Here is an 18,134-nt window from a genome sequence, read left to right as displayed (position 1 = left end):
CGAGTGCCAGGGCATTAGCTATGACCGGAACCATGTCGCCCACACAGCAGTTCCCCCTCTCTATGCAGCTGATGTGACCAAAGAAACGGCAAGTGCCGATCCAGTTTGGGTTCATCAGCATCGTAGGCTGTGCTGGTGTGATGCAAGCTAAGGGTCACCGGCGCCTGATTTATTGTTCGTCAAAGTAGACTCCCAAAGTCTTTCCCAATTTTGGGTATATCTGCAAGGCAGCAGAGGTTTGAATTCAGTTTTCCTTCTACTAGGTGGGTAGCCAGCCGAGGCCCGAAGCTTACTAGTTTAGGCGCCAATTACTGGCCTTTGCCTCTTCTGTCAGTGCTTATTTACATTACCGCTTTCACCAAATTACAACCTTACGGAATCAAGTATAATTTCATTATTTTATCTAGTATAAGCTTATCATAATTATAGGCATAAAAACTGGGGTTCACAGTCTTGTTCGTTCAGTCCTATATCTGAGATGAGTACACAAAGGTGTCCAGATCAGGCAGTTCTCCATACAGCTTGTCTTCTTTATTAGGAGTTATATGAACCAGTATCTTGATACTTTACATGACATGCTTGGACAGTTTCAATTTAAAAGTAGAATTGAAATTTAAAAAAAAATTGTCCATACCGGTAGCTTCTTGTCAGATTTGATCACACAACGTTTAGAAAACGCTGCCAAAAAAAAACAACAAAAACAGTTTATCAAGAACAACAAACACGAGGATGTGGTAGTCTCATATCAGCGTCATCACATTTTTTTTATTGAGTTCTCTGTTCGTGTTATACATCAGGACATAAATAGTACTCGTAGCATAGCAACCTGGGTTTCCATAGTAACAAGAAAACTTTCGCTTTTATTGTTCACTTAAATAATAAAAAAAGAAAACAACTCTGTTTATATCTGAACTTCATGCTGGGTACTTACACTCTAGTAGGCTACATCTAGATACTCTTAAACATAAGTATATGTCTATAGATTTTTTTTGTTTATATCTGAACTTCATGCTTGGCACTTTCACTCTAGTAGGCTATATCTAGATACTCTTAACACACAGGTACATGTCTATAGATTGTGTCACAACATGCTCAAACCAAAGGCTACAGCAAAATTGTTTCTAGAGACAATGTTATGGGGAGAAGGTGGTGGGGAAGCATGGGGAGTGGGGGGAAGCCAGGTGTCACTAGGAATAGGAATGATTGTGTACAAGTCATATAAGGCTCTGGGTAGGCAAAAAATAATTAGTATACAATCATCAAAGTAAACTACCTAGCATGGACTATGGCTTTGAGCCTACATACTTGTGAGAAAAACAAAAAAAAATACATACACATGTTCACTTGGCCAAATCAGGAATTTTAAACCCCTTAATTTAAAATACATTGCCAATTAATCTTGTACAATGAAACACATTATCAATAAATCTGATAGTATGTGCAATATTAGATTGGTTGAGAAGCTATCTTTTTTTATTCCAAGACCTTTCCTTTACTCTTTGGCAACTGTCTTTGTCCCCCTTTCATTTTATATTTGAAACATACAGATTTCCTTAAAACATGAAGCTCAATATAGTTGAGGAGGAGACTCCAGGTGGCAAATCAAGGGGGGGGGGGGGGTGAGAGATAGTGACAAGCCAAAAAAAGACAATTCAAAAAAATAAAATTAACATTAGCCATTTCTTATAAGGAAAAACTTTCAGATAATTTACTGAGAACTAGTCTCTCCCAGCAGCACTTAAGTAGTTTTATAACTACTTTTTGTTGTATCAAATGTTTGGTGAGTATATATATATATATATATATATATATATATATATATATATATATATATATATATATATATATATATATATATATATATATATTACGAACCAAGGGAGACAATAACAAAAAGATATTAACTCAAAACTGATAATTGCTAATGTGTCAAGAAAAAACATGTCTCAAGTGGAAAGGCAAGGGAGATCAGCATTATTAACAGTGTTCGATCTTCACGAATATAGAAAACAAGAGTCCAATGATATGCTTGTACTAGATCAAAATAGTAAAATTATTTGTGACACTCTTGGGATGGAGATAACTCAAAAGTCTGGCCACATCCTGAGCAGGGTGTTATGGGAAAAAAAAAATCAGTGGGGAGGAGGTGAAAAAAAACAACTAGAAGCAAATATTCAAAGTTGACTGTAAAGTAAAAAAAAAAAAAAGCAACACAACAGGCAATTGTAACAAACCCAAACTTACATTCTACAATTGTTGGTAGAGAAACCAAAAGCTCTAAATTTAAAAAAATGACAATATCACTATCAACAACAACAACAAAAAAAAAAAAAAAAGGTCATAATGTGAAAGCAAGCAAGTATTTTAGAATAAACAGCTAAGTGTGATTTGAAATCAAATCAGTTGGATTAGAGGAGTTTGAATGGTTCAGTCCTATAATATAATATGCACAATAATTGACAGTACTGACATGGTCAAAATACTGAAGCCAAAACAAAATTCTGTAACAACAAATTTGTTACACGAAAAATATGTCTAAGAATACTGATTTATATTCTATAAAATCTTTTTCATTAAATCATTATTTAAATCTAACCTTTTTTTTTTTAATAAAAATAATAAATTTTAACTTTGAAAAAAACAACAACAAAGTGAACCATAGCCCAATTATGATACTATCTGAACATCATACAATTTTGGTGAAATTTGAATACATATTCTTCAGGTATTCTCAAAGTTTTAAACTTATACAGAGCTACACTGTACATAAACACAATACATTGTATTGCTCATAGTGTGTGTGTGTGTGCTAGACAAACATACATCAGGTCATTAAATGTCGCATAGCAGTAGAAGTGCGTCAAGAGAAAAGGGGAGTTAAAGAACTTTGAAAAGAGAAAACATAATTTATTTTTTTTTAAACTGGAACTTGCTCATGTCAATGTCATGGATAAAACAAAGAGGTTAGACAAAATGTATGTCACACAAGACCCTGTTGACATCACCTACAAGACAATGAAGAACTACACTGACCAACTTTGAGCTATTAGCTAGACCCTGCTGACATATGTTCACCCAACATTTAAACAGCTATACTAACCTACTTTTAAACAAAAATAACTGAATTCCTCTACGTCAGCTGCAGAAAATGTGAAAAAAACGTAGAGGGCAAAATTTACTTTTAAAAAAATTTATTTCTGTTGGTAAAAAGGAAGTACATTACACTAACGATGCTGAAAAAACTTTGCATAACTTCCAGAAGTACAGATCAATAAGAATACTTTTAAAAAAAAAATGTTTGACACGTTTCGGATGTTCCTTCAGAGTTGTAGATAATTTACTTCCTGGTCTGAACCTCCTGCAGGACAATGGGGGTGGCAGTGATTAAACCCAGGACCATCAATAAGTCCCAACGACAGTCCAGCGAGCAAACCGCATGACCAGGCAGCCATCCTACTTGAACTCTGACAACCTTTCAGCATATCATTTTGATTATCAGAACTAGCCTTGATCCCCCATATACCTTTAAAAGACCAAATTCCTCCAAAAGTGACGTGGTGGCATAAAAACATTACCAAATCATAGTAACACCATAATAATTGCTTTCAGAGGCAGACACAATTTTTGAAAAGGAAAGGTTTCAAATAAAGGTGAACATATTTTAAGAAATAGTCATTAAATCCAGTGCATATAATAGAAGATAATATATTTCTAGAAAAGAAGCAATACTCAGAATCTAAATGTTAGGTTAGTTTGTACCCAGGAGTTTGCTTCATAATGAAACAAAGAACAAAAATATGCAGTACAGGGTCCAATGAAAAGAAAGAAAAGGAAGGTATTTGTCAATGAATTGATCATGATTTAGCAAGTTCGTTGTGACATGAGACAAAAGCTTGGAACAGCTGTATTAGATAGCTTTAGGTAATCAGCTTTGAAAGATGACATTTACAAGACCACAGTATTATGGACAGAATGGACAATGTCTAACGTGTAAAAGAAAGTATAATTATACAAATATAAACTGTTTAGCTCTGAATAATGAGTAGCAGTGATATACAAATACAGATAAAAGCCTACATATATTGTGGTATATTTATCTTTCATAATTAATGGGAGAAAATTCTTTAAAAGCTTTCTAGAGAAAGAACCTTTGAATAAAAAGAAACTGTTATTCAATACAACAATCAAAATATTTTTTGAAAATAAGCGTCGTCACTTTCTCAAGGAAAAAAATATTCACATTCACTAATTAAAAAACAAAAGATAATTAGAAATAACAAGCAACAAAGTTTCTCGTTATTAAACTTTATCTGGTTGATCTCAAGACATTTTATACAAGTCTAAAACTAAGTCCAGTTTGGATTAGAAGAAATTTTTTTATAGGAACACATGGTAAAGTACTTCAACTGATTTAGCTACTTTTCTATTTGCGTCAGGACACAAGACCATTATACACTTTTATGTATTTTTAATTACAAATAAGTTGCAAAAGATTAGAAGAAAACTAACAGAAAACAAAATTAATGCACAATATAATTGATTATAAGTTATTACATTGTTAACAGAAATATAACTTAAGTAACGTAGGAAAAAGCTAACCACACCTTTGAAGAAATAAAAAAAAAACAAAATCTGACTTTTGAATGTACCGGTATACACAGAATGTTTTATTTTGGCAAAATTTGGGGCAGAACTCAAAATGTGAGGGTCAAGTTTTATACTACTATAGTTTGTATGTAAATACAATAGAAATAAATGTCATATTTAAAATGAAATATCAATAACAATGTCTTTGGCAGTGCCTGGAAGCACCGACAGCCAGTTAAAGGAATAACAAAGACATCAACAATGGATATAATTTAGGTGGAGATTGGTGGACGATTTTGTATACATATAAACGAAAAAATCTAAGGCATAAAATATACATCTTAAAAACCAAAGTAGTGAAACAAGTTATTTTACCTGTAGATTTCACAATATTCTGTTTACAATGCATAATGGAAAGTCAAAAATTATATTCAATAGAAACATTTGTTAAAATTGCTAAGCGCAGAAAGACTTTTTTTTTTAAAAAAGGATTTAAACTGCTTCCCTTGTTTTGATCGCAATAACAAATCTAACATTCCTAGGGTACACGAGGGTTGTGATCAGGTTCAGAGATGATGGAGCTCACTGATCCTCCGATTCATTTAGTCCCCCAGAATCACTCTTTTTTCTTCTACTTACTTCTGACCAGCGTAGGTGCCTTTGGTACGGGAGGCCAATAACGAACTAGGAGTCATTGATTGTCAGCTGGGCAAATCCTATTAGAGCCTTGTCATCTGGTGCTTCATTAGGACCACAACCTGAATTCTGTGAAAAAAACAACACATAAATGACTAGATAATCATGATTACATAAACTATATGGGGATAGAGAACCCTGTCTAAAACAATAACAACACTAAGTGAGCTGGATACTTACCAAAGCAAATGTAAGACTAGTCAGTTCTGGCTTGTCCACCATTTTCTGAAGGTTAGCAGCCACTGTTGGGGGGTAAGGAAGAAATTTTAAACTTTTTTTTTTTAAGTGTTTATGTTTGGATTACTGATATTTGACTGAACAGACTCAGCACGGTAAATATATATATATATATATATATATATTACAAGTCAAAGGTTTTCAACGTCTTATAAGATGCCTCTTGTATTAGAAAGATGGTCTTGTTTTCTACTTAAAACACACACACAGACGGTTTATTTGATATTTTAGACAAATCAAATTAATATTTATCATGAAGTCCTTCTCATTTGATAGCCAAACACTAAAAGACAGGATTACACAAACTGAAATATACACTGACTAACTGTGAAACATTGATCCGAAAATAAAATATGTACATCCAAGCACAAGTTTATTTCAAGACATAAGTAAGAAAATTAATGTTGCACTTACCAACTATCATGTCTCTGCCATCTACAAGACCAGCTTCAACCAGTTCTCTAGATACACTATCAGCTGTGTCTGAAACATCAGAAATAAAAATTTATTTTAAAATATCTTTGACTAAAATAGCACAAAATTTAAACTTTAACTGTGTTGCTGGTCCAAACAAAGCCTAGCATTAACTTAAATATTGTTTCGTTAGAAAATGAAACACATTTTTTACCCCCACCCTAATATAACATTTAAGGTGATCAACACTAAAAATTAGTGTAAATTCCACAGTTAGAATGAAACCTCCATAATCTTTATACTTTCAAAGATTACTTCTTTATACTGAATGCATCACTTCATAATATAAGCTATTAAACAAATAACAGCTAGAAATGAAGTGCATCATCTAACTTGCCTATGCAAGCGATTGAATTATATCACAGATCAAGGATAACCTGGGTTCAAATCCTAATGAAGACTGGGATTTTTATTTTCAGGATCTTCAAGGCGCCTTGAGTCCAACCAACTTTAATGGGTACCTGACATTAGTTGGGTAAAAGTAAATGTGGTTGGCCACATGACACCTTTGTTAACCAAGGGCCACAGAAATAGATGACCTTTACATCCTCTGCCCTAAAGATCCTAAGGCCTGAAAGGGGGAAAATTATCAATAGATGGCTGCATGGCTGTGTGGATATGGGGTAGGTTGAAATAATCTTCAAATCTGAAGGAACATCAGAAACATGTTAATTAAACAAAAGAGTGATTTGACTAATTATTTATCTCACAACACAGCTACACAAATATTATTTCATTTGCTCAGATGACTTTTTCTTTTGCATTTCTTTCTCTAAGAAGAAATTCAACATTTATACAAGACCTTTTGAACAGAACTCATTTGTAATAGATGAATTGCCCAGAATGATTCAGAGCCTAATATGTATATACTCACCTTGACCTACTTTGAAATCAAATCTAATATCATTAAGCTCTCGCTTATCATTTCTGGAAAAAAAAAAAAAAATGTCAATTCATTAATTAAATGATATATATATCTTGTAAACTGTATAGTAAAAATAGATTGGAAAGTTGGCAATCACAGAGATTAAGACATTATTGAACTGTATTATTAGGCATTATAGACTATAGTATATAATACAGTAGCAATTAAACAAAAATTAGCCTTATAAGTTACTCTACTTAGTTTGCAAACTAAAGAGATGTTTTAAATTATAAATTTCACTTTAATAAGAGAGTCACCTTAATCTCAAAACCATGTTCCTGGGTGGTTTCTCAGCATTTTCATCAATTTTCAGCTCAACTTTACCATTGGCTGCTACATCCTCCCCTTCAGGATCAGGTTTTGAGTCTCCATTACTCTCTTCCTCAGAGTCTCCTCCCCTGCCATCCCCAGCAGAGTCGGACGAGATTGGAATGTTTAAATCAGGAATCTGGCCAATTTAGAAAATGGCATGATAGGTAAATAATAAAAACTTGTGGAAAATAAACAAATCATTATTCCAATTAAGCACACAAATAACAGCAGCATTTAACATCTCCTAACCTGCCTAAGAAAGTCCAAATGTGTAATACTGTTGGACCAAAAGTGTATTTTAGTACAGTACAAAACTGGATAATAACAATAAACAATAATAACACTGGATGTAAAACATTTTATATTGAAAATTCCTACCAAATCCTGTGAACAATAAATACCAGTATCTAGCTTTTTTGGTGTGCAGAAAATAGGAAGCGTGTATTTCAAAATCTTTATAATTTTACTTTTCAGCACTGCAGAATCAAATTTCTAAATTCTTCAATTTGCAGCACAAAATAATATCACTATGGAAGTAGTATATCACTCTAGGAGTCAAGTCACACAATTGTGAGTTACAAACACAAACCGGACTGTACTCTCACTCAAGTCTTGTGTTTTGTCTTTCACACCCTCATAGTTCATCAGTAAGACATAAAGCTGCATCAATTAACCATGAAAAATTTAGAAAAATCCTTAACAGAATAAGTGTACTTGGGGATTCCACTTCTAGCAATTTTGGAGATTAATACGCATTCGTGAAACAGTTGGCAGGAAGTCTGCAAGAATAGAATACATACTTAGGTTGAAATTTTATTCGTTTATAAGAAGTAAAAAGTAAACTACCTGGTCAGGTGAAACTTTAACACGTGGAGACTGTGGAAGAAAAAAAAAATTTTCTCATCACAATACATTCATAAAATAGCACTATTGACAACCCTTTAATATCATGATTTAATCATTAAAAAAAATTCAAACATTATGAAATGTAAAAATTGTGATATATCAATGAATTTAATGAAGCACTATGTTCATGAAAACAAATCAAGAAACGTTACCCTTCCTTCATGAATCAAGCTTTAATCATTAAAAAAATTCAAACATTATGATGTAAAAGCTGTGATATTTCAATGAATTTAATGAAGCACCACATTCATGAAAACACATCAAGAAACATTACCCTTCCTTCAGCCATTGCAGCCTTTCCTTCCTCCGAAGTCATATCCATTTCATCATCAGACCATTCCCAGCCACCATCTTCTGTTTTGTGCAAGCGACCACTAGATCCAGGAACTCGTTTCACCTGAGAGAAATTAAACATATATTATTACAATTCTAATTGCCTATCACCTGATTATAAAGATAGTTTTTCATTTCATACGCATTCATATAGAAAAACAACAACAAAGTAATGCAATTTCTTATTTCATTTGTAAAGACTGGTATTAAAATAAGCAGCTTCTTCATGTACCTTTTGACCTTTAAGGGCAGGACCTTCAGCCAACAGACTTTTCTGTAAATAAGCTTTATCCTAAAATTAAAAAAAATATTGTATGCAACATTTTTAATTTTTTTTTTAACTCGTAAAAGAATGAGTCACAAGACTAGAAGCTATTACATTGTAAAAGCTAAGTGTTTTTAAACAGTTTAAGCTTTCAGTAATTTCTATATTTTATAAGATATGTCAATGGGAGAAATTAGTCTCTCAATAAATGAACATTAAATCATGCATTAAAGTCAGTCATAATACCTTGGCTTTTTTGAAAAATTCATGCTTCAACAGTTGTTTAGCTGTTGGCCTGCAAATAAAAGAAAACTGGAACTACAATGCTATTCACCCTTCATTTCAAATTAAGCTCACTGTATAGGTGTATAGGGCTGAGTAAACCAGTTTCTTGAAATCCTAATCTCAAATAATTCTACAATTTTTAAACACACTTTAACTTTTTTTTTTTAAATAAAATTATCCATTTAAAAAATAATAAATAAAATGTTTAAGTTTAATACATTTAGAAAACATGGTCCAATGATTTTCACATTTACTTAGACTTTAGACTTAGACTTAGGTCCTCCCGCGCCGTTCGGCGCATTGGGCGGCAAGCTGTCTCCATAATGATCTGTCACTGGCAATGTCTGAAGCCTCCTCCCACCTGGTGTCCACTGTTCTGAGGTCCTCCATGAAGGTGTGTCGCCAGGTAATACGAGGACGTCCCTGTTTGCGCTTTCCTCGTTTTGGCTTCCATGTTATTTTCACATTTAAAAGAGTTATTTAGATTTCAAGATTCCCCACCATTCTGAAACTGGTATTTCAGGAGATGGAAAAAGACCTTTTAAAATTATAGTAAAAAATCATGCCCTAGGAGTTACTGGGTTAATTCAACCCAATGTGACACAGGTCTATGTTAGCCCAAATTTTATTACATTTTTTTTTCTCAAGAAAAATGAAGTGTTTTTATTAATGTGACAGCTAATATTTCCTTTATGATGAATGACCATTAAATATCAAGCATACCTTTTTTCTGGATCTTTTTTCAAACAATCGCTGATCATCTTTCGGAATATTTTACTGTATCCCTTATATTGATCTTTGTCTTCTGCATTTGTGTCAAGTGTCGGGGGTTCATTTTGGAGTGTTAACATTAAAACCTGTGAAGAGTTTAATTTAAAGCATATCTAGGTTTCCTTTTTAAAGAGTTTAGTTTAAAGCATATCTAGGTTTCTTTTAAAGAATTACAATTTTTAAAGTGTGAATAAGTACAGATTTCCCATAGTTTTTTTTACAGACTGATTTAACAACAGGGAAGTAAATAAATTGGTGTAACTTAAACATTATGACACAAGCTCGTAACAAAATCACATTCACAACAGGGCTCATATTAAAGAGACAGCACTCATAACTTCAAAGGAGTTTTACTGTGAACATTAAACACATCATTCAAACATGATTATTCTGAATGGAATACATGACCATAAAATGTACAATGCAGATTCAAAAAGCCAATGCACAAATTTTCGGTTCAAAACGGGTATGCTACTTTGTTTTGTTGATTTTCAGAGAATATAACCAGTCATTAATCCAGTTTTACCTTCATAGGAGGATATTTGTGATAAGGTGCTGTCCCTGTGGCCAGTTCTATAGCAGTAATACCAAAGCTCCATATATCTGCTTTGAAATCATACCCTGTGACCTAAGACAATGCAAAACAGACTTTTAAGTAAAACATTGACAGAATGAATTGACTGAAGCAAAAAAACTGAGAAAATACTAGTTTATATTCAGCTAACTATTAAACTCCAAACCTGTTCCATGACCTCTGGAGCCATCCAACAAGGTGTGCCAACAAAGGTATGTCTTACAGAATCTCTAGTCAAATCTTTGCCAGTGGCAAGCCAAGCACTCACACCAAAATCTAAACAAAATATAAGATCCTATCTTTAGTTACTTGTACCAATTAAAACATGTAATAGTATTTAACAACCCAACTGTAGGATATTAGAAAGGTTTCATTAATATAATGACTAAATCGTGTTTGTAAACAAATAAACAAGTTTATAAGTGAATCAATGTAAACAAAGTCTCACCGGCCACAAAGACAGAGCCATCATCCCCAATCAGGATATTACCAGCTTTGATATCTCTGTCAAGTAAAAGGTTAGAGTAAAAAGAAAAACCAGAAATTTTGGTACCAACAAATTATAACTTTTTTAAAAAGTAAAATAAAGTAAAGACTTTGGGATCTATAGGGCAGATGATGTAAAGGTAATCTATTTCTACAGCCAACAGTTAATAAAGGTGCTGTATGGCCAACACAATGACCAACTGCCTTAACTTTACCCAACCAATGTCAGGTACCCATTTAAGTTGGGTTGGCTAAAAATTCAGAAATTCAAATCCCAGTTTTAACTTAAAAGATTCAAACCTATGACACCTCGGTTTGAAAGCCAAGCACTTTACCACTCAGCTATCAACTTGAAAAATTACTTTCATATATTTTTGGGAGGCCTAACAATCTTTAGTTAAACTTATTCAAAAAGAGATAAACTTGTTCAAGAACTAATTTGAATGTTATAATTATAGCATTTTGTTGTACCTATGAATTTGACCATTTGCGTGAAAGTACTCTAAACCTTTTAAGACTTCTTTCAACACAGTAGCTATGCAAGATTCATCCAGCACACCATTTTTTCCATACCCTGACCGTAGCCTTGACTTAATAATGTCCAGCATTGATCCTGTCAAGAGTGAAAACAGAGAATTGAATGAAACATTAGATATTTTCACAATAAGCAATATGAGTGCTAAAATTACTTTCAAAATGTATTAAGTGATAAATTATTTAATTTTTTTTTTGCCATTAGTGATAAATACATACCTCCACATAATTTCATAACTACCCACAATTCCTCTTTCACAACAAAGGAAGTATAGTAGCAGACAACATTTTCATGCTTACATTGGCTCATTGCTCTAATTTCTTTCTGAGAACAAAGATGTTTAAGTACAATTACAAGTTCACTATTTTTTTAAATAAGTTAATGCCTTTTTTTTTTATAAACATTTATAACACCCTAAACAAATATCAATTAGATCTATTAATTTTACTAACAAATAGGTCTACATTTTAATTATATATTAGAACTAACCAACAACTCTTCAACAGTTGTATTACATTTCTCTAAATTAATGCGTTTAATGGCACATTTTTCATTTCGAGGTTTACACAAGGCAGCCTGGACAACTGCTGTAGCACCAGCACCTATAGAAAATTCACAAAAAAAAAAACATATAAATGCATTTTTTCATCACAATTTTTATATTTGCAATGGATACTATGAAAACTAAATTATAAGCAACATGCCACCCATGGTAAGTGCTTGGCTTCTAAAGTAAGAGTCAAGTTACTAAAAGATATCTAGATTGAGTTATCAAACAAGTTGTTGTTGTTTTTTTTAATGAAGACCTGAGTCCACATAGTTCTAATGTAAAAGTGACAAGTATAATCAGTGCTTTTTTTTATTTAAAAAAATTGGTGCCAGTACTCAGTGATAGATTGCCTAACTTTTAACTACTAATTAATTAATAATATTTCCATCACATTGAACGGTGCATACCATCACAAAAAAAAAAAAGCACTGAGTATAATTACCAATCATACTGTAATGAGAATAGTAAGTATAGTCTTCTATATAGATCTAGGTAGTAGCTATATCTATAATCTATATCTATATCAACTACTCTAGCAGATCTACTGAAATCTACTCAAGTAGTTTTTTTAAAGAATTACTTGATTGTTAGATTACTACTATTACCATAATTAATAATACTATACAGTACTACAGTAGTATTAGTTGTTGGGATTTTTTTTAAACATAGATCTAGACTTGCTATAGTATACTGCTATACTGTTAGTATTATACTTTATTTATAGATCTATCAAAATCAAAGTATCAATAATCTATGATTATGTTTTATTCTAGACTCTACTTATCTGAGTATCTCTACTTACTACTGTACTACTAGTAGTTAAATTTAAATCTAGTAACCAAACAATTTAACAAACATAGTACTATAACTATAGTATAGGAGTATATATATATAGAATAATAGGCTAGGTTAGATTTAGAATTAGATCAACTTCTCAAGTCATCAAGACAATAATCTAGAACTACATTAATTACTGATTACTGGAGTATTACTATTACATGTAGTATGTAGATTTACATGATATTTATATTAGACCGAGATAACATACTTAGTAAATATACAACATAAAAAGTCTACTAATGTTACAATGTACAGTATATATTATATACTTTACTATAATTAATACTAAAATGTATAAAATAATACTATTAATAATTTAATACTATTTAGTAATTTTACTAATACTGATCATATCTAATATTTAAATAGTAAAAGCCAATATAATTCAATATATAGTATTATAGATGTTAGATCTAGAATCAATCTAGATTCTAGATCTAATACTACTACCTATATCATATAAAAATGTTAAATGTTTTACATGTTTCGGATGTTCCTTCAGAGTTATAGATAGTTTACTTCCTAGTCCAAACCTCCCGCAGGACGACGGGGGATGGGAGCGGGCAGGATTTGAACCCTCGACCATCGATAAATCTGAACGACAGTCCAGCGTGCAAACCTCACGACCAGGCTGCCATCCCGACCATATATAATTGATTATATATAAATATAATATAGATGTCTATGACTACAGATATGTCTATGACTACATTCTACATACTTAAGTCACTACTACTACTAGATTCTAGTAGTATAGTTTACATACTCATAAGTCATAATCATCATGATTTCATGATACTATCACTATGATAGTTTTTGATACTGTAAAAACTACTGTCAGTACTGTAACTGTAACGTAACATACTAGATCTACATTTGTAACAAAAACATTACATAGACGACATACTCACATAGTTAACAATATTAACATACCTATTACTCCCAATAGTTCATAATCATCCTTATGATTAGGCCACCCCACTGGTACTTCATTAGATGCTGCTGCCATAATTCACCACAATTTTATCAGAAGCTTCCCAGAATATACGACATAGATCTAGATTCTCATATGCCTTATGATATGGTCTCTAGATAGGTCTAAAAGTAGGGAGATTTAGATACCACTGTTTTGTGATTGGCCAGGAAAACCTGGACAAATAAAGATAAATAGACGCATTCGTGAAAACTGGGCACACATTACTGCTTGTTTTAGATTTCGCAAATATCTAGATCTACATTAATTTCAAATTCTTGTCCATCTTTTTTTTTATTTATAAACTTCTAATTAGTAAATTTGAAGTTTAAAACAAAACATTCGTAGCTCAATTACACTTGTAGAAAACAAACACGCCAACCTGTACATAAGTCTTGTCTTATTTATAAAGCTACAGATCTAGCTTTAGATCTACCCTGGATCTAGATCTATTTATTGTTCTTTTACTTCTATTTTTATATAAAGAAATGTAACATGGCAGAAATATAAATATAATCTAGTTCTGGAGTCTACATCTTTTTAAAATAGACAAATTTATTAGATCTTGTTATAGGCTGAAATAAGGCTGCACATCGAGTTAATTAGTTGTAGACAGATTCTATATTTTAAAAGCTTATAAAGTCTCTTTCCTGGCATAAAAGGTCACCAGAGACGTCACAACTTCGGAAATAATAGGGGGGGGGGGGTTAGTTTTTGACAGCCATGAGTATCATATATGTAGATCTATATCTGTTTAGTATTTTATTCCATTATTTTAACAACTCGAATATAGATCTAGAATATATATGTGTAGTATTCTCCAAAAGAGGGAAACGGATTGTCTGAATCAGCCAGGAAAACCAATGACTTAGAAGATTTAAAATGTATGTTAACATGATGAATATAGGCTACGCGTAGGACTTACGTACGGGTCTAGTCTCTAGACATAATATATAGATCTACATATAGATCTAGTCCAGACTCTATATTTTTTAAATAAATTAACGTCTGTAAATCTTGTTACTGTTAAGATGTAAAACGTAGGTATTTTTTATGAGAAAAAAAAAGTTTTACTTAACCTGCTAAACGAAACAATTTTTTTTAATGTAGGCCTATTTAAAAAAACAAAAAAAAACTTCAGCTAGCTCATACCTAACACCCCCTTCCTGGAACGCTGGCTTATCCATTCAGTTAAAAACCCCGATCCTTTCCTACATATGTTATTTATGCTGCAAGCCCGCACCAAAATATTATACTATAAAAATCTTATAACCACCTATCACGATCAATAATAATTGATGCCCACCTAGGCGATATCCGTATGAGTGAATGATAAAGATGCAGTAGAAAATAAAGACATTGTAGCAGACGTAAAGGGAAAAACCAAAAGGTCTGCAGATCTACAACTACTTGAGTTAGGGCGTGGAGACGAAAGACCCAGGATACATCTGAATGGAGGGATGAAGCAGGCCAGAGCCCTCCATCATCATCAGTGGGCTGTAACGCTACTGGAAAGGATAGCAGACGTAGCAGTGGTTACCATAGTTACGTCGTTCCTACCGAATCATTCAAGAAAGTTTTTTTTTTTCAATGCCCGTACCTGTTGCTGACCTTTGAACTTCCTACCATTGTGTCGACAATTATTTTTTTGGGCGTTCTTATCTTATCTTATATATTACAGACGTTACTTTAAAAAAAGAAGATAATTACGTCTTACCTATTGCCCATTTCATGTGTCAATCTAGTTATACATGCTAATCAATGACTTAAACTCTGCTAAGTCGTTGGTTTTCCTGGCTGATTCAGGCAACCCATTCCATTCTCTAATGGCACTAGGGAAGAAGGAGCACTTGTACGAATTTGTTCTAGCATATGGAATAAGAAATGTTGGTTTTCCTGGTTGATTCAGGCATCCCTTTCCATTCTCTAGTGGCACTAGGGAAGAAGGAGCACTTGTACGAATTTGTTCTAGCATATGGAATAAGAAATGTCGTTGGTTTTCCTGGTTGATTCAGGCATCCCTTTCCATTCTCTAGTGGCACTAGGGAAGAAGGAGCATTTGTATGAATTTGTTCTAGCGTATGGAATAAGAAATGTCATTGGTTTTCCTGGCTGATTCAGAAATGAAGATTATTACGTTCTAACCCAAAACGTCTAGGGTTCGCACTTGTGACATTCATGATGACAGTTGGAAGAACATACCATATACGACCAGCATGGGCGTAGCCAGGATTTTTTTTCGGGGAGGGTTTTACCCCACCCCCCTCGGAAAAAAATTATATATATATATATATATATATATATATGTGTGTGTGTGTACATAATTAATCTTTATTACATTCTGACCCTTTCGGAAGACGTTTATTGTTTATTGTAGACTCCCCACCCTTGCTTGCAAGGGGGTCTGGGGGAGTTCGCAGCGCTCCCTCAGCGCGGGGCGAAGCCCCGCCGCCGAGCACTATTTCTGGTATTGAAAGCCAACAAAATGCATATTCTGAGGTATCTACAGTGCATTATCTTGCTATTAAAAAGTTTTATTTCAAAAACCTAATGTGCTATTCTTACTGACTTAGACCCTCTCGCGCCGTTCGGCGCATTTTCCGGCAAGCTGTTTCCGCAACTCTTATTTTGCGTAATTCATTTTGTGTGAGAACATGTCCCGCAAAACCTCATGCGACGCTCTGTCACAACCTTACTAAGGATTCGACTCCCAGTTCGGCATATGATTTCTTTGATTTAGACCCGATCTCTATGACTGACTCCTAAAATCTGTCTTAGCCATCTTTGTTGAGACACATTTAATGATTTTCAATTTCGGCAGAAGACTATTCACACTTTATTAATGGAGCCCAAGCCACTGGTAGAAATTTGTAACCGTTCTTGACTACGCTCTTGGAATTACATGCCTGTATTTCGCTTTAGATTTTATATCGAAAAGGAAAGTTTTTTTCGTCAAATCATCTGTTGAGGGGTTTTAAACTAAGAAATCTCTGGAGTTTTTTTTTTTTTTTTTATTCAAAACCCCATTTATTTACGATCATAGAATGTGGTGACTGTAGTTTGCTTTAAAATAATATTGAAGAGAGAGGTTTTCAACTCTAAACGCTCTGTAGGGGAATTTTAAACTCAAATCCATCTGGAGGGGTTTTAAACTTTAAAGAAAAAGCCATCTGGAGGAGGGGGATTTAAACTAAAAACCCCTTTGGCTACGCTCATAGATTTTATAGTGTGTAATTTGCTTTTTCTTTTATATTGAAGAGGTACTTTTTAGCTTCAAACCCCAACTGGCTACACTCATAGAATTTTGAGTGTGTAATTTTCTTTTTTTGATATTGAAGATGGGGTTTATCGTAAATTTTGGAGGGGGTTTTAAAATCAAAATCTTCCTCAACTGTGCTGTTGGAATTTGGGGATTGTTGTTTGCATTTTTTTTGTTTTGTTTTATAGAAGAGGGGGATTTAACTGCAAAAACCTCTGGTAGGGGGTTTAAAATACACAACCCCCTGCAGGGGGTTTTAAACTCAAAGCCCCCTGGTAGAGGGTTTTTAACTCAAAACTGCATCGGCTGCGCTGTGGTAAGTGATGATTTAGTATTAAAATCTCACCTAAAATAAACAAAATGAAAGCAAAAATCAGTCACTTAATTCCTGCGGGGGGGGGGGGAATTTTCATTTCGGGGGGGGGGGACCCCCCCCCCCCTGGCTACGCCCATGACGACCAGACAGAGGCAGACATCCCAACGCGTAAAGATTATAGTTACGTCTACAACTCACACTACCCACCAGCCTTTATCCATCCATCACAGTGGCGTTACAGTCCATGAAAGGGGGGTGGGACCTGCCCTGCTTTAGCACATCTCTCCATTCTGATCTATCATGAGCTTTACGTCTCCATGCCAGGACTTTTAGCTGTTGTAGATCTGTCTCTACGTGATCAAGCTACCGTTAGGCCTACTCGTGGTCTGTCTTTGGGGCGCCTGCTTTTTTTGTTTGTTTTTTTTCCCAGTGAATTATCTTTGTTGCTCTGGGCCAGCCATTATGCTTTTGAAATAAATAAGTAAACTGTGTCGGCAATTAGCGCATTTTACAATTATTATTTTTTTCTAATTAAGAAAAACGAATTTGAAAGCTTAATTTGTGGTCCTAATTAATGGTCAAACTTTTGTGGTTCATCCATCAGCGTGTCTTTTCTCTGAATGGTGGCCATTTAGCTGAAACTTTGAAACAAATGGACGCTTTCTCACTAACACTGACGTTGCTGTTGATTGTAAATCTCGAGGGGCACTTCTTCTTGCAGCGATACAATTCTGTTCCGGTGAAGCATTTTAGGCGACTTACATCACAGGTAAACGTAGCGCCTGCCTGGGTGCTAGAGGAATCAGCATT

General features: G+C 33.6%; 1 protein-coding gene across 1 annotated transcript; it reads right to left on the bottom strand.

Annotated features, from left to right (window-relative positions):
• Positions 1–2,647: 2,647 nt before the first annotated feature.
• LOC106079540 (serine/threonine-protein kinase OSR1-like) lies at positions 2,648–14,789 on the bottom strand. Its single transcript, XM_056008877.1, has 18 exons — positions 14,679–14,789; positions 13,710–13,925; positions 11,876–11,988; positions 11,605–11,710; positions 11,323–11,464; positions 10,814–10,869; positions 10,532–10,641; positions 10,318–10,419; positions 9,744–9,877; positions 8,982–9,030; positions 8,703–8,762; positions 8,412–8,534; positions 8,078–8,107; positions 7,177–7,367; positions 6,869–6,921; positions 5,935–6,003; positions 5,464–5,525; positions 2,648–5,352 (listed from the first exon to the last, which is right to left on the bottom strand). The coding sequence occupies exons 2-18, from the start codon at positions 13,783–13,785 to the stop codon at positions 5,272–5,274; spliced, it is 1,557 nt and encodes a 518-aa protein (XP_055864852.1). The 5' UTR covers positions 13,786–13,925; positions 14,679–14,789; the 3' UTR covers positions 2,648–5,271.
• Positions 14,790–18,134: the final 3,345 nt, after the last annotated feature.

The sequence above is a fragment of the Biomphalaria glabrata genome, chromosome 1 (genome assembly GCF_947242115.1).
Source record: "Biomphalaria glabrata chromosome 1, xgBioGlab47.1, whole genome shotgun sequence".
Taxonomy (NCBI): Eukaryota; Metazoa; Mollusca; class Gastropoda; family Planorbidae; genus Biomphalaria; species Biomphalaria glabrata.
This window is presented reverse-complemented; position numbering and strand designations above follow the sequence as displayed.